Source organism: Impatiens glandulifera, chromosome 3 (genome assembly GCF_907164915.1).
Source record: "Impatiens glandulifera chromosome 3, dImpGla2.1, whole genome shotgun sequence".
NCBI lineage: Eukaryota > Viridiplantae > Streptophyta > Magnoliopsida > Ericales > Balsaminaceae > Impatiens > Impatiens glandulifera.
The window spans coordinates 14,547,049-14,564,517 of record NC_061864.1 but is presented as its reverse complement, the minus strand read 5'-3'; the positions used below and the strand labels follow the sequence as shown (position 1 = coordinate 14,564,517).

The 17,469-nt window shown below is 28.1% G+C and overlaps 3 protein-coding genes across 3 annotated transcripts; all 3 read left to right on the top strand.

Moving 5' to 3' along the window:
* Positions 1–4,999: 4,999 nt before the first annotated feature.
* Positions 5,000–6,498, top strand: LOC124931531 (60S ribosomal protein L35-like). The gene is made up of 4 exons (XM_047472016.1): positions 5,000–5,130; positions 5,216–5,351; positions 5,994–6,150; positions 6,274–6,498. Exons 1-4 carry the CDS (start codon positions 5,127–5,129, stop codon positions 6,346–6,348), a joined length of 372 nt encoding a protein of 123 aa, XP_047327972.1. The 5' UTR covers positions 5,000–5,126; the 3' UTR covers positions 6,349–6,498.
* Positions 6,499–7,266: 768 nt separating this feature from the next.
* On the top strand, positions 7,267–9,484 carry LOC124932713 (ankyrin repeat-containing protein ITN1-like). The gene is made up of 3 exons (XM_047473379.1): positions 7,267–7,390; positions 7,458–7,937; positions 8,022–9,484. The coding sequence occupies exons 1-3, from the start codon at positions 7,366–7,368 to the stop codon at positions 9,275–9,277; spliced, it is 1,761 nt and encodes a 586-aa protein (XP_047329335.1). The 5' UTR covers positions 7,267–7,365; the 3' UTR covers positions 9,278–9,484.
* Positions 9,485–10,694: 1,210 nt separating this feature from the next.
* LOC124931548 (50S ribosomal protein L18) lies at positions 10,695–12,515 on the top strand. The gene is made up of 2 exons (XM_047472036.1): positions 10,695–10,836; positions 11,958–12,515. The coding sequence occupies exon 2, from the start codon at positions 11,977–11,979 to the stop codon at positions 12,322–12,324; it is 348 nt and encodes a 115-aa protein (XP_047327992.1). The 5' UTR covers positions 10,695–10,836; positions 11,958–11,976; the 3' UTR covers positions 12,325–12,515.
* Positions 12,516–17,469: the final 4,954 nt, after the last annotated feature.

Sequence of the window (17,469 nt, the reverse complement as noted above, 5' to 3'; positions counted from 1 at the left end):
ACATTTTATTTATATTATTTCGACCTTCCTTTATTCAAATTATTTAGTCTCATTTGTCACTTTCCCTTTTTATGACCATATTATTAAAGCCTTTTTCATTGTATTAATTTTGAAAAAAAGAAGTCCTTAAACAAATATTGTAAACTTTTAGAATTATCTCAAATAATGTATTTTTTATTTATATTTTGTTAACGTATAAAACTAGTATGACCCAAAAGTTTTATTTCAACTTAAAGCGTTTTAAATAAAAATTAAATCCGTGAAATGTTTAGTTAATAGTGAATTTGGTGTATTTTAAAAAACATAAAAATCTTATACCTTACTTTCCTGCAACTTTAACTATGTCCGGATGAGCAAAACAGTCTATAAAATTATAATTTGTATTCAATTATTTTTAATGTTATTATATATGTTATCTTTTGTAAAATATAAAAGGACCAACGAAATGGTTATTTCCCTTTAAAAAATATTTATCAAAAACTTTTATCAAAAAATATGTTATCTTGTAGCTTTTGAACTTTTTTTTTTTTTTTGAGATTTGTTAATGTTTATTTAGACATGTGGATTTGTTCAAGCTTTAGGATTTAGTATTTTATATATAAAAAGTTGTTTCCAGATCGATTTCCACTCATGAATAAATAAGAGAATTAAGCATTATTATTAAAGATGATTATGCTTTTTATTATTTAATTATTTTGGGAAATGGTCAAAAGTTGTGGGAAAAAAAAAAACGTTTACTTAGCACGTTCCATGTAGGAGAGGATGCATTATAAGTTTTTTTTATTTTTTAATTAATGTTTGTGTTGTTGTGTACCATACATTCATCAATTTTATAAAAAAATATTCAATAAATCAATGTAAATACCTGAACACATTGGTGAATTTACCCCCAACTTGTTACAAAACCATCGTAAAAAAACATAATTTGAAAAAATTATATTAAACTAGCATCCCGTGCATTTGCACGAGTAATAATATAAAAATTTGTGGGAAAAATTACGAATAACATTTTAAATTTTATTTTTAACCGTTTTAATTTTATGGGTGGGTCAATCCACAATCCGACTCAAGTATCCATTTACTTAACATCATTATATATTAGATCATTATATATTAGTTAGTTAAAAAGTTGAACTTATATAAATATTAAAACTTCCTGCGTTTATCAAATTTGGTGTTGAATTTTAAAATATGAAGTCTTTGTAGCTTAGTTGGTTAAAGAGTTGTACTTGTTTTGTTAGGTTCCAAGTTCGAAACATACCTCTAGCATTTTTAATTTTATTTTTAACCGTTTTAAATTTTAAGACGGGTCAACCGACAATCCGACCCAAGCATCCAAATTAACCACGGCTCTCGACCCGGCAATCCAGACATTTTAAAAATTAAACATCATTATATATATATATAGATTAGTTAGTTAAAAAGTTGAACTTATATTAATATTAAAACGTCCCGCGTTTATCAATTTTGGTGTTGAATTTAAAATATAAAGTCTTTGTAGCCTAGTTGGTTAAAGAGTTGTACTTGTTTTGTTAGGTTGCAAGTTCGAAACATACCTCTAGGATTTTTAATTTTATTTTTAACCGTTTTAAATTTAAAAACGGGTCAACCCACAATCCGACCCAAGTATCCAAATTAACCACAGTTCTCGACCCGGCAATCAGGACACTTTAAAAATTAAGCATCATTATATATATATATAGATTAATTAGTTAAAAAGTTGAACTTATATTAATATTAAAACGTCCCGCGTTTATCAAATTTGGTGTTGAATTTAAAATATAAAGTATTTGTAGCCTAGTTGGTTAAAGAGTTGTACTTGTTATGTTAGGTTGCAAGTTTAAAACATACTAAATTAATCACGGCTCTCGACCCGGTAATTCAGACACTTTAAAAATTAATCATCATTATATATATATATAGATAAGCTAGCATGTTATTAGTAATTATAATTTTCCACATTAATTTAAGGTGTTTTGAGAGTAAATCAATTATGAAGCCATATTATTTTCATATAAACTATGTAACCTAACTAGCTGAATAACTTACTAATTAGGGTGAGTAAGGCCAACTAGGCGGCCGTTTAGATCTCTTCCCACACGGTACATAAAATCGAAAAAATAAAAAATTTAGTTGTAACAAGGTTTAATCCTGTACCTACCATTTAATCAACTAAATTATATTACTTTTTATTAAAAATAATACAAATTTATTATATTAATTTAATATAACACAAAACATAACTACTAATTTAATAAAATATATGATTTTTTTTGCTTAGGGCACCGGCCACTAGTGTTATTAATATGTCACCCATCTTAATAAGATGTTTTTAATAATAATACAACTTGTTTAACCTAATTATTATAATCAGTAGATCAGGTTAATTAATACCCTCTATGCTAACCAAATATTATTTTAATTAAAATAATGTAAAAATACAATATTGGCTCTTAGAGATGCGGGGAGAGTAAAGTGCATACATACAACAGGAATGAGAAGAATAAAAAAGAAGTTTAAAAAATAAACTTTCATCCTCAACCCAACCAAATTGTCATTTGAATGGTTTTTTAAATCTTTAATTAAGATTCATTAATTTTAACTTTTCATTCTTTAAACTAAGAAATTACAATTATATTTTCTGAATTAAAAATGTAATTAAACACATGTTCATGTTTTGGTTTAACTAAAAAAAAAAAATTAAAATTTAGTAAAACTCGTTAAAATGTTTTATTTGTTGTAGGTTAGTATATTGACGGAGAATAAAATAATAATGTAATAAAATAAATAAATATAAATCTAGAATATCAAACTAATTAAAACACTTGCAAATTATTCAAGATAAAACAACTTGTGTAAAGTCAAATATTTTGTGGCTATTATTTGATTTAAACTAAAATTTTAAATTGTCTTACAGATTAATTAATTAATTAATACAATCTCCTAATAATTATAAATTATAATATTATTACTTATAGATTCAAAGATGACCTCAATTAATTAATGATATTCTTTAATTGTCCACATGGTATTTGTGTGTTACCATAATTTTAGTTATTATTATTTTAATATAAAATAAAATAAACAAGCTAACCGACTAATTACAATTTTAAATATGTTAACCCATGTTATTAGCACACATAAAACAGAAATTAAGGAATTATTTGTATCCTCACATAAAGATCATGTGCTACACTTGATTTCTTTCAACTTTGTGTTCTCAAGGAATTTAAATTAAAGTACACATGATTAATGCACTTTTGTTAAGTTATGTACCTCTTAATTTTACGCCAACCACAATTTAAAGACAACGGGGTGGATGACTAAATATTTTATATTCGATTCTCGTTAAAAGAAAAAAAAAATAAAATAAAATAAATGTCAACTAAATCATTTTTATTTAACCTTTATTGTGTGATATGAATTATTCTTGGTGGTTAGTATTACTCCTTTTACATATATTTTTACTTATTATGAATCAAATTAAAAAAAAAAAAAAATCTCTATCTAATATATTTCTCAATTGAGTTAACCTATTTCTTTAATTCTATCATGATTAAAATTTGAATACGTGGTCATGTGATAAGAAGTCAAAATTAAAAAAATAAATCAATCATTGTTCTTAAATTTAAACGTCCACATCTTCAATGAAATCAATCAGTGTTATAAGGTACGTTTCAATCTATGCTATTTAATTTGTGTATTATTTCATTATTATTATTATTAAAACTTGTGTGTTTGGTGATATATATATTTTTTAAACATATTGACAATAAAATAAATAGTTAAACCAAAATAAAAAGCTTATTACTAGTAAAATGTCGACTTAAATTTTGAATTTTTATAACTCCTTAAATTGGTTAATTGTTTTTTTTACCTTAGCCATCTCAAAAACCTCTTCTTAATTTTGCACCAAATATAGAGGAAGTGTGAGATAAGTAAGTTATGTTTTGTTCAATTGTCTATACATTTTCATTTCCACGCTAAATTGAATGATTTTAATCTTAAAAAAAAATATATGATTCAGAATTACACCTGGCTAAAGGTAAGTTGGTAAGTTGCCCAGTTCAGTCGATTTATAAATTATAATGTACAAATAAACTCTTGAGGTTGGATTGAAAAAATTGTAAACCATTAGTTTTAATTTATTAGTTAGTAAGAAGAATTAATTCGATTAATTTTATTCGTTCGTAAAAAATATTGCTAAATAATACTTAAAATTTATAAAACACTGAGAAATTTTAAGATGAATATTGGTTTTTAATAGATCAAAGTTCCCAAATTCAATTACAAATTACCACTTAAAAATAATCATCAAAGTTTTGACGATTCGACTACTACTTAACCGACCAACCGAATCGTTCGGTTTAACGATTTTATAAATTCGATCATTTAGTTTAATTATTTTTCGAGTCAGATTTATTTTTCATCTTTAATACAATTTAATTTTTAGTCCATTATAGGATTTCATACGTGTGGTTTGTATATGATTGGAAGAAATTTGGAATCATTTGGTATTTTTTATTTATTTATTTATTGACAATTAATAGTGCCTCAATGTGACATCTAATAATTAATTTGATAAACTAGATTCGAGCATGCATAATAATTAATAAGTTTATGGATCAAATGAAATGAGAAAATTAGGTTTTCAATTTTGACCCATGGGCATGTGTTCAAATAAACTGACATTTGGGCTTTCTTCTTAATAAATAATCTACTTTAAAGATAAAAAAAATAAATAATATAACTTGCATATATTATTATTGCTTGGTTTAAAGTATAATAAAGATGTGGTATAACAATGTAGGTTAATTATTTAGTATTTAAAATAAATATAGGATATTTTATTTTATAAATGCTTTTTCTTAATATAATATATTTAAAAATAAATTTGTTTTTACTTAAATTCTTATACGGAAAAAGCCCAATATTTTTATAATTAAAAATGGGTATGGGTACTTGGCCCACTAGGCCCAAAGGAAGTCCAATTGATTGTAAACCTTCTGTCTGATTCTCTGACCTACTTATAAAGTGATGGAAACCCTAGTTATCTTTCGCCTTACCGTCATCTCTCTCGTCAAGCAAGCAAAGAGCAGCTTCTGTTGCATCCTTCAACAACCGCCATGGGTAAGAAACTAAGTTTATTCAAATGGAAATGAACTGTTTTCCTCCTTCTAATTTGTATTTGAATTTGACCTAAATCATGTTTCAGCGAGAATTAAGGTCCATGAGTTGAGACAGAAGACAAAGGCTGACCTATTGGCTCAGCTCAAGGATCTCAAGGCCGAGCTCTCTCTCCTCCGCGTAGCCAAAGTTACTGGTGGTGCCGCAAACAAACTCTCCAAGATGTACGCGATTTCTCTCATCTCTATCTCGTTTGCTTTGAATATCGTATTTGCTTTACGACATTTTGGTAGCCAATCATATTAGACGGATACTTATAGTTTGGATCATTCATCCCTTGATAAATCCCCGTTTTGTATGTTTTGTTAACTGATGTTTATATTTAGAAAGCCTTATTTGATAACTGATCCTGGAATTCACTGTATTGAATTGTGGCATCTAATCTATTTAGCAACAATTTATAAATATCATCTATAAGTTTGAAGATGAATGTCTGGATTATGGATAATAAGATAAGGGTTGAAAAATAATGATTGGTTGGTTATGGTATTTCATAATTGATGAAGCTATTAAACTGCTCTCCATTGTAATGTTCTGTGTTTGGCTTATGCTTAAAATAATTGAATCTTAGAGACACTTAAAATCACAATCTAACACCAGCAGATGGTGAATATCTGGATTAGGGATAATTACATAGTTAGGGTCGAAAAATGATGATTGATTGGTTATGTTTTTTTAGAATTGATTAAACTATTGATCAAATCTTCACACTAGTGTTCTGTAATTTGCTTATGATTCTAATATTTTGACAAGAAGATAAGAGAAATTGGGTCTTTATTGATTTGTTGTTGGCTATTGTTGTGCAGTAAGGTGGTGAGGTTGTCGATTGCTCAGGTTCTGACTGTGGTTTCACAGAAGCAGAAGTCTGCATTGAGGGAAGTTTACAAGAACAAGAAGTATTTGCCACTCGACCTTCGTCCCAAGAAAACCAGAGCTATTAGAAAGCGTCTCACTAAGCATCAGGTAATAATCATAGTAGATGAATGAATGAATGATCAAATGTTGTCTTTGATGGGTTGTTCTAATGAGGGGATATTAAAGGGTTTTTCTTTACATAATCTTTAATGGGTTATTTTTTATTTGTAGGTATCATTGAAGACTGAAAGGGAGAAGAAGAAGGAGATGTATTACCCATTGAGGAAGTTTGCAATTAAGGTGTAGGTTGTTTGTTTTATTATTCCAAGCATTGTTAAAATCATGTTTTATGGGATTTATTGGTTGTTTTGAAATTGACCATAGCATTCTATTTTGGTTGTAACTTTGTTTTGATGTTTGAATTGAATTCCAACTTAGTTATTTCTTTTGAAGAGATTTATTTATGCTTGTTTATGAATATTTTTCACCCATTCATTATCATCTCACTAATTAAGGATGCTAATAAATTTTCACTTAGAACACAAATTTTTATCATTTAATTATAAAAACAATAATATAAAATATAGAGATAATTCTGTTTATTTTTCTCTTTTATATTTTAAACCACTAAGTTTTTTGAAACAAATAAACCAATATCTTTTAAGTTTTTCATTACTCCTCATTGAGATTTGTTTACTTTATTTATATGCTTAGTTTCTTTTATATATATATAAAAAATATATATTTAATTTATAGGATCCATTTTCAATCTGAATAATAATAAAATCTAATTTAACTACCAGTGAAGGCAAACAGACAAAGGATTAGTTACACTTAGAAATCAAACAAGAAAATATATCTTATTCAACCCCTTTGCCCAAGCCCAACTAAAAGATTATTATTATTCAATTCCATTTTAAGGAAAACTTCTAATTATATATTAATAAATTATAATTTTATTGAAAAATAAACATGTGCCTCTTTTGCTTACTCAGTCACTGATACTTTAAATTCTAAGAAATAAATGGTAAAAATTTTAAATATGAAAATATACCTAATTTTTATACATAATTGAAAGTGTTGTTATTATATATTATAAAATTTGAGTATAATTTGAAAAGAAAACAAAAATATAAGTCCTATTTTGAATATTTGATTAATTTTAAATTTCACAACAGCATTTATAAAAGGACCTTCTACCCGCTTTCCTGCTTTTGTCGTGTAATTGGAGAAAGGTTCCTTCTCGGTTCCTTCTTCATTTTCCACAAAAGACTGCTTTCAAATTCTCATTCTTCATTTCTGACCTAATTATCCGTTTTGGAAATGGCTTCATCTAATCTCAATCAAGGTACGCAATCATTGTTTATACTTTCATCGATTGATTATTGAATCAATGAATGAATACTGTTTGGCAGATATGGATTTAGAGAAGGGATTGACTAGTCAAAACAGTACGGCCGAGCCATCTCCTTCCCCTTCCCCGTCTTCTTCGACTGCACCGGCCTTAGTTCTATCAAACTCTGGCAAAAGGATAGATCAAGCAGGGAAGAAGAAGTATGTGAAGTCGGTGACCGGTCGTTACAACGATACAGATCTCCATTTGGCTGCTCAAAGAGGCGATCTGATTGCTGTGAGGCAGATTCTTAATGATATTCGTTCTCAGATGGTGGAAACCCTAAGTGAGGAAGATTTTGATGCAGAAGTAGCTGAAATTCAAGCATCTGTTGTAAATGAGGTTAATGAATTAGGTGAGACTGCAATGTTTACTGCTGCTGATAAAGGTCATCTTGATGTTGTTATAGAACTTTTGAAGTATGCTAATAAGGAAAGTATTTCGAAGAAGAATCGATCTGGTTTTGATCCTTTGCATATCGCTGCTAGCCAGGGCCACCATGGTATATATATATAATCATGCCTTACTACTGTTCTTCTTTCGTTTTTATGGAATTGAACTGTAATCGAGTAATCTTGCATTGCAGGAATCATCAAAGTATTGCTGGATTACGATCCTGGATTAAGTAAAACGATTGGTCCTTCTAACGCGACTCCTCTAATCACAGCTGCTACAAGAGGTCATTTGGCTGTTGTTAATGAACTTCTTTCAAAGGATGGGGCGTTAGTTGAGATTTCACGATCAAATGGTAAAAACGCGCTTCATTTAGCTGCAAGACAGGGTCATTTGCATATAGTTAAGTCTCTTCTTGAAAAGGACTCGCAATTGGCTCGTAGAACTGATAAGAAATCGCAGACTGCTCTTCATATGGCGGTGAAGGGTGTGAGCATTGAAGTGGTGAAGTTTATTTTGGAATCTGATCCAGCTATAGTTATGCTTCCAGACAAATTCGGTAACACAGCATTACACGTAGCTGCCAGGAAGAAAAGAGTAGAGATTGTGAACGAGCTGTTACGTTTACGCGACACAAACGTGAACGCGCTAACACGAGATCACAAAACCGCTCTTGACATCGCGGAAGAGCTCCCGTTATCTGAAGATTCATCCGACATGAAACACTGTCTGCTTAGGTATGGGGGGCTGAAAGCCAACGAACTAAACCAACCGAAAGACGAGCTGAGGAAAACAGTGTCTCAAATAAAACAGGACGTGCATAGTCAGCTTGAGCAAACAATGAGAACGAACAAGAACGTGCATGGGATCGCGAAAGAGCTGAGGAAGCTCCACCGGGAGGGGATCAACAACGCGACAAACTCAGTGACTGTCGTGGCAGTTCTATTCGCGACAGTTGCGTTCGCTGCTATATTTACGGTTCCTGGAGGTGACAATGACGACGGGACTGCAGTTGTGGCGGGGTATAGGTCGTTTAAGATATTTTTCGTGTTCAACGCGATAGCGTTGTTCACTTCGTTGGCGGTTGTGGTGGTGCAGATAACGTTGGTTAGAGGGGAGACGAAGGCGGAGAGACGGGTGGTGGGGATTATTAATAAGTTGATGTGGTTGGCGTCGGTTTGTACGTCGGTTGCGTTTATGGCTTCTTCTTATATTGTTGTGGGGAGAAGGAATGAGTGGGCGGCTATATTGGTGACGGTTGTTGGGGGGGTTATTATGGGTGGTGTTTTGGGGACTATGAGTTATTATGTGGTGAGGTCTAAGAGGATGCGATCTATGAGTAGGAAGAGAAGGGGGGAGGATTATGGGAAAAGGAGTGTTTCGGCTTCTTGGCATCATTCTGAGTTCTCTAATTCTGAGGTTGATGGGAATCGGATTTATGCACTTTGATCTTCATCTTGTATGTATGGGTGGGTTTTTGGATATGAAAACTATTGTTATTATATGTGAATAAGTTATTGTATGAGAATTAGCTAGCAATGTCCACCTTAGGAGGATGAATCTATGTTGTTATTTGGTGGAAGGAAGAAAAGCTTATCTTTCACCATGTTAGGTTATGCTCTTTTGTATATTTTGGTTATGATGCTAGTTTAAGTGGAAAAAATCTTGTCTAAAGAGATAGTAGGTCTCGGGTTTGATTTGTTTGTAGTGTGTTATCTATATATGAAATAGTTCTATATATTAGGAACTACTATTGTCACTTAAAATATATGAAATAGTTCTATATATTAGACTTGTCCACTTTCAAGATGGACAACATTGCTTCAATTCGCTTCAAACATAATCTCTATGTTGAAAAGTGCTAAAACGACAGTAGTTAGTAGTGACTGGTAATAGCATATAATAATTTTACATAAATTTAATAAAAATAACTTTAACTTATTCTTTTTTATAAGCTTAAAGATTATAGGTGGTTTTTCTGTCTTGGTCTAGGTATTCCGCATCTTGTAATAAGCGGTAAATTCTTAATATATGACTATTCCAAGATAAGATCATATTTTCTATAGTATCTCGTCAACAACCCTTTTTATCGTATAAAGTACTGTAAAAAGGGAAATAAATAAAAAAAAAGCCTTACATATTGAACGAAGGGGGCAGATGTAGCCAAGTGGATTAAGGTAGTGGATTGTGAATCCACTATGCGTGGGTTCAATTTCCGTCGTTCGCCCATACCCATCGTAGATAGAATCGCTGAATCTGAAAAATTGGCTGCTATCATATAACTTTGTATATAGGCTAAGTTCATAAGTTGGAAATAATTAATTTTTAATTCTTATGTGACCCTCTGTATGGTGATTCTATACAAATACATAGGTTATATCAGCTTAGCATAGTCATTATTCATTATTACTTAAAAATAGCAAATACATAATTATTCATTATTACTTGTTAATCCTTACTTAAAAATAGGTTAAATGAGAGAATATTAGTGAGAACATATATGACCTTAATTAGTCTATCCTTTTTTTTTTAATGAACTTCAATTCATGATGGATACTCACAAACAAACGATGGATGTCAAAGGAATGGTGAATAGGAGTTTATAAACTAGAGTTTTAACTGCATTCTTCTAGGATATTATTCATTTAGTAGAAATATAAGATCATGTGGAGTAAAAAATCCACAAATTATAGTTTAAAAGGCTTGAATGAATTTAATGTAAAAAAAAATAAGCCTTGAAATTAATATAAAATTTTCTTTCTAAATATAATTATTTTAAAATTATTTAAATAAATACAAGTTTTGTAGTTAATAATATATATTTAATCTTTGGGCTTAAGGAAAATAAATAAATTAAAAATAAAACGGATGACCTAAATGGGTCCTGCTGGAAATAGGAAACCGAACAAGAAGAGAAAGAGATAGAGGAGACGCCGACGGCCGGCCATACCTGACCTGACTAGCCGAAATCATCTCATCATATTTGCGCAAATTGGTACAAGAAAAAGGTGTTCTTTCTTCACTGTTCTTTAACTGTCTGCTTTTAAATAACATCTATTGTGTTCCGTTTCTGTTCAAATATCTTGATTTGTTTATACTTATGTGTTATGATTTGAAGATTTCGATGGAAAATGCATTAACAATTTGATGATGTGGGTTGGACTGATTTTCCTCATTTCAGAGTAATCCTGTTTTTGATGTCAACTTTACTTTTTGTTCATTACATGTGATAGTTAGAAACGAACATTAGCCAAATTGTCAAGCCTCTAAATCCTGACGACTCCATGGAAAAGATGAGAATTCTTCCATAGCTGCTGCCAATTAGACTCAAAGACAGCCAGATCCCATACTTTCGAAACTTCCCAAAACAAAGCCTGTGCCTCACCTTCAATGTGACTTATTTTCTTAATTGACTTGCACTAAAAATCATGGGAGTTTTACCCTATTTATCTGGAATACCCATAGCAATGAAAGCCTAATAGTAGAAACATGATGAAATGCAACATCCATATTAACTTTCAGAATCCCCAAATCAGAAGTGGCTATCTCCACTTCTAGTTCTATCTAATCTAGTGACTATAGGAGAAGAGGAATCCACAACAACAAACCATTCCTCCATTTTTTAATGACTCGAAAATCACCATTCAATAAGATTATGCTTGTCAAGGATGACTGCACACTTTTGTGTCCTTAGATCTTAACAAATATAAAGCATGTAAGAAATCATTATTGGAGTGTGTTTAAGATTCCATAAACACTTGCTCAATCTAAGAATCAAATTTAACAATTGAAGATGCTGAAATTCCTTAAGACAATCCAGAAATCTTCCAAACTTCAATAACCCATGGACGTTTACAAATAATAATATGTTCTATTGTTTAAGATTCAGCACAACAAACAGAACACATTTAATCTGAAATCACAGTCTTAAACAAATATTCAAGTTCATTATGGAATTTACCCTGAATATTGACGGGTTTTGTTGAATACGATGTTTTAGTCAATTAGAGCTTCTTTAATGTATTTTTGTTTATGTTTTATGTTTAAAAGTTAATGAGCACTTGAAGAGATACAACACTGTTCCATCTAATGGGGGAATTGAGTTCAATTGTTAAATTGGTTGTTGTAGGTATTGATTGAACATAACAATGGTGGTGATTCCTCCGCCAGCTAGGGCAGAAAAGATAACAAGGTATCTGAAACCTTATTTACTAAAGATGCATTTCACAAACAAGTTTGTTCATGCACAAGTGGTCCACACCCCAACAGCAACCGTAACATCATCGGCAAGCTCTCAGGAAGAGGCGTTTAGGACAAGCATGGAGTCTACAAGAGACACTTCAGCCGCTGCAAAGATAGGTAAGTTGTTGGGAGAACGTCTTCTGCAAAAGGATATTCCTGCCGTTTCAGTCTTCTTAAAAAGAGATCAAAAGTATCATGGAAAGATTAAGGCAGTTGTTGACTCGTTGAGGGAAGCTGGTGTTAAGCTTCTTTGAATTTCATTTGACGAGTTAAGAAGAAGAATAAGGTAAAAGGGGGGTGCAGTTTTCATCATCCTTCTGCAATTGTGTGTTGCTAGACAATTTTAGTATTGTTTTTGACAAAATGATTGTGATGAGGATTTTGGATTTCACAATTGCTCTTACTTCTAAGACAATTATTAAATCGTATTTTTGTTTCTTGCAAATTGTGTTGAGAATGGTCCATGATATGTTTTGATCCAAGTGTATATGAAGAAGTGATGAACTTTTAGGTTGTGTTTTTCAGGTGGCCTATTTTGATGGCATGTATGAGCTCAGGGTAGCTAGTGAACATTTTACCCAAGTTTAGAGCACAAATTTGAAAATTTATTTTGTTAATATAAAAAATATTAGTATGGTCTTGATGCATACTTGTAGATTGGAATAATAACTTGGTGTCATATATAAACATCTAGGCCTTTTCAGTTTAGTTGATTTCAATAAGAATAGAACTTGATGTTAGTATGGTACCCTTAATATAAACATTTAGGCCTTGTTATGATGAATGACTGGCGGTCCGACTGCCAAACGGGTGAATGGACGATGAATGACTGGCGATCCGACTGCGAAACGGGTGAATGGACGATGAATGACTGGCGATCCGACTGCGAAACGGGTGAATGGACTTGTTCGACCAAAAATCAGGTTGAAAAAGTAGCCATCATCATGCATTTTAATCCCTTTCTTGATGATAAATTTTCCTAATCTCCTTTTAGGCCTCAGAAAATTTTATAACTAGATGAACTATGATTTCTCTCCTGTCCCAACCTGTCAACTAAGGCTAAAGCTAGTTTGATCTAAGATTAATATTATTTCAAAATAATTCAATTTTATTTTATTTAAAAAATAATTTATTTTGTCATCCAACAAGATTTTAAATTTTAAATTTATTTTTTTTAAAAATCAAACAAACTCATATTAATTTAGGGTAATATGATTTAGATGACTCATAAATAATTTTAGATATATTAAAATATAAAATGCTTGATTATTAAGATGATTTTTTTATTGTAAAATATTAATATATATTAAATTAAATTATTTTAATTATTAACTGATTAATATGGGGATAAATGAAAAGCTCACAAGTATTTAAAGATTATTCAAATCACTTATTTGAAACAAAAAGGTATTAGATATTTTTTATAACTAATAAAATAAAAATATTTTATTAAAGTAATTTAAATAATTTTCAAATAATTTTGTAATTATTTAATCCATTATATTTGGTGTGATTCTTGTTTTCATTCTAAGGAATTACTTGGTGTAATATTAATTTAATTCATAAAATATTAAATTTTCATTATAAGAAATTATAATTATTTTGTGTGATATTAATTTAATTTGTAAAATATTGAATTTAATTCACATGTATAATTTTTGTCTATGCCCTAAGTGGATTATATATAAAATTTACTTACAATATATTTAATTTTTTTTTAAAGTAAATTAAAATCCCGTCCAAACCAAAGTTCTAAAAAAAAAATTGATGATTAGAACGGGTTTTCAGAACCTTAGTTTTTTTTTAATATTATTCTATTATTTTATTTTAGTTTAAAAAGTTAGTAAGATCACATAATCATTATCCACTTCAAACTAATGTATTTTAGTCTAGGACTCTATTATTAATACTTGAATTATAATAATGATTTTTTTATATAATTAATAGTACTAAAGTCTAGATTTTTTTATTTTTTATTTATTTTGAAGAGTTTAGCATAGTCTTTTATTGTAATAAGTATGGAATATGATATATTTATTCAATTAAGAAAGCTTTTTTCTTTAGTTAACTTAAAGTTATACGTTGATTACTAAATAATTCAATTATCTTATATAAATATGAAAACACAATTGTTTTAATGAATTTTTTAAAAAAATATATTATGATAAAAGATTGTATTTTAAAAGTATTTTGATTATTTTTTTTTATTAAAATAAATAATATTTTAATTAAGTAATTAATTTTTTAAATTGACATGAGTTATTATATGTTATATTAAAATATATTTACAAGCAATTATAAAAATATGCAATAAAAGTTACTTTCTAAAAAAAATCAACTAAATTTTATGTTTTTTGTTTTTTTTTTATCATATTTGAAATGATAAACAAACATAAATTTAAAATCTAGATTTAAAAAAAGAATTTGTAAAAGTTTAGAAATTAGTATTTACCAGGGAAGTTTTATTAATTGTTATTTATTTCCGTAATTAACTGCGCGGTGTGGTGGTTGTTGAAAGCGCGTTTTGATTGCGTCATGTCTGATTTGACCTTTTATGTTTTCTTCTACAAGGAACCTACCTTCTTCTCTCTCCATATTACTTTTTTAAATTAATATTTTATTCAAATATTAATTTAATTAAAATAATACTATAAAATATATTTTAATCAATTTAATAAATTTTCATCTTCAACCTCATTTTAACTGAGTTCGTGTTTTAAAACAAGTTTTTTTTTTATCTCTCAACTATTCAAATTTTTTTTAATAAATATATTTATTTTCTTAAAGATAATTATTATATGAATACTCAGTTGTATAAATCAAATATTAATTCTTTCTTACAAACAAAAATTTCATTACAATACTACATAGAAAGAAATCGACTCCAAATAACACAAACTAGGTTTTTATATAATTTTTTTATAAAAAAAATTAAATTATTTACAATGTTATTTTTATTTAATATTTATTATTTTATAAAAATTAAGTAAAAATATTTTAATATTTTATTGTCTAATACGTATAATTTTTAATACTATATCAATACATTCTAAATATTTCGTGTACAAGTAGATGAACTCGGTTGAAAAGTTAATTGACATGAGGTTTGGAATGTCTTAAGCGGAAAAAAAAAATCAATTTAGTAGTTATATGTTTGGTTAAATTAAATAAATATAATAAATTTGTATTATTTTAAAAAAAAATAAAAAAATAACATAATTTAGTTGGTATATAATATATTGTGATTTAATGATCAAATCTGGTAGGTGTTACTAATTTTTTTATATATATATATATATTTTGAGTACTCTTGTGGGGGTGTTTAGATTGTTTAGCTTGCCTACTCTATGAACGACGTGATTTTCTCGAAAATTTACGAACTCGATAATTTGATGAATAACATGTTTGATTTATTTTTAATATTTTGTGACATTCTTAATTCTAAATTTTGTAGTTTAAACGATTGTTATATTTTTTTTAATATATATGGATCATTTAAAATATATATATTTTAATGTTTTAATTTATGGATAAGATGATTTAATAATTAAAAAAATTATAATTATATTATTGAATTTTAAATAAAAATTTCAATAAAATCCAAATCAAATTACCTACAAGATTTAAACTATACCCGTGTAAGCAAATATATGAAAGTAAAAAGTGAGATTACCTATTTACAAATTAAATCCCTAATTCTCCTATAGGGGTAACTCAAGATCTCATTTAAATTTGTTTATATCTTCTATTTACAAATTAAATCAACTTATTCTTACTCCTTTTATTGTAATAAAAAAATATTTTTTAATGGAGAAAGGTTTTGTATCAATAATTATGATATTTCTTCTATAGTAGGTTTTAATACTAATTCATATAAAAGAATCTTATATTAAAGGGAAGTTAATGTTAACTTATTTTAGAAAATAAATTATAATTATAAATATAAAAAAAAAACATACTTACCCTTGTCCTTTTTTCATTATCCTTTTCTAATCTACCTACTTTTGTCTTCGTTATATTTTTCTAATGTAAATTCAACTTTCATTCAACATTTATTAATAACTCTTATAAATTTGTCTCAACACTCAACTTAGATAATTGACTATTTTATAAGTAATATATATGAAGTTCGAATATATTTAGTTTTGTAAATTAAATATGACATTAAATATTTATGAATTATAATGATTGGAAGCATTCATTAAAAATTAAAATCTATAATTGGGATGGGACACACAGATTTGTTAGGTAAACACCTTCTTGATAGTGATTAGTTGACTGGAAACCTTATTGCCTTAATTTAACATTCAATGTTTTTCTTCGTTCCTTTTGTTGAGAATATCAATTTTATAATGTTATGTTCGTAAAAATTTTCATTATCACTTCTTGTTTTGTATAAGTGTGTGACTTCCTTTAACAATGTGTTAACTCTTTATTACTTTTCGTTTATTTCTCGTCTTTTAGATTCGTCATTCTTATCTTTAATTTATAGAGTCGCTTTTTTTTAAAAATAACTATGTTTTTCTGTTTTTTAACACTTATTTTTCATCTATTAAAAATGTTTAATATATATTAAAAATAATAAAAATTATTCAAACACAACGACAAAACATAACATGAAAAAAACGTTATTTAATAAGTTATCAAACTCGTGAGTTCTCAAGAAGAACGATTAATTCTCTAACGGAGTTTACTGTTTTTCGAAACAAACCACTACGATCATTAAAAATTTGAGGATTTCTCTCAAACTAAATATTCCATCAAAAAATAATTAAGATGATACCCAAATATGTAAGAATGTAATATCAGTCGCATCAATTCAAACTTTTCAACAATTACCTAAAGACTCGAAAATCACCCAATGAATCTCAATAATACTTCACAAAAAACTCCAAATATTATTCACTCTCGACAATGCAAATTAAAAGTAACTGAATTGTCGATTCAATCTTCTCGTGACACATACGACTAACCATTAAAATATATATATAATTATTTAAGCAACAAAAACATTAATAAAAGTAAAACAAAACATTTTAAATTATAAATTAATTATATATAATAAATAATATATACCATATTTTCAAATTAATTTTATACATTATTTGTGTGAAAACACTATGATAAAAGTGATGTGTTAGGTCTCTAATAAAATATACTAAAACTCTTCCAAAATAAAAACCAAAAATTAAATAAAACAAAGGTCAATTCTTTCATTTCTTATAAACAAATAAAATAAAATATAACAAATATATAATACATTTGTCATTCTTCAGAATCTCAACCAAGTGCACGCATATATATCCACTCTTTTATTTTATATAAAGTTTTATAAATAATTCCGATTTATTTATCAGATAATATTCTTAACCACAGACACATAAATATTATCCTATTCA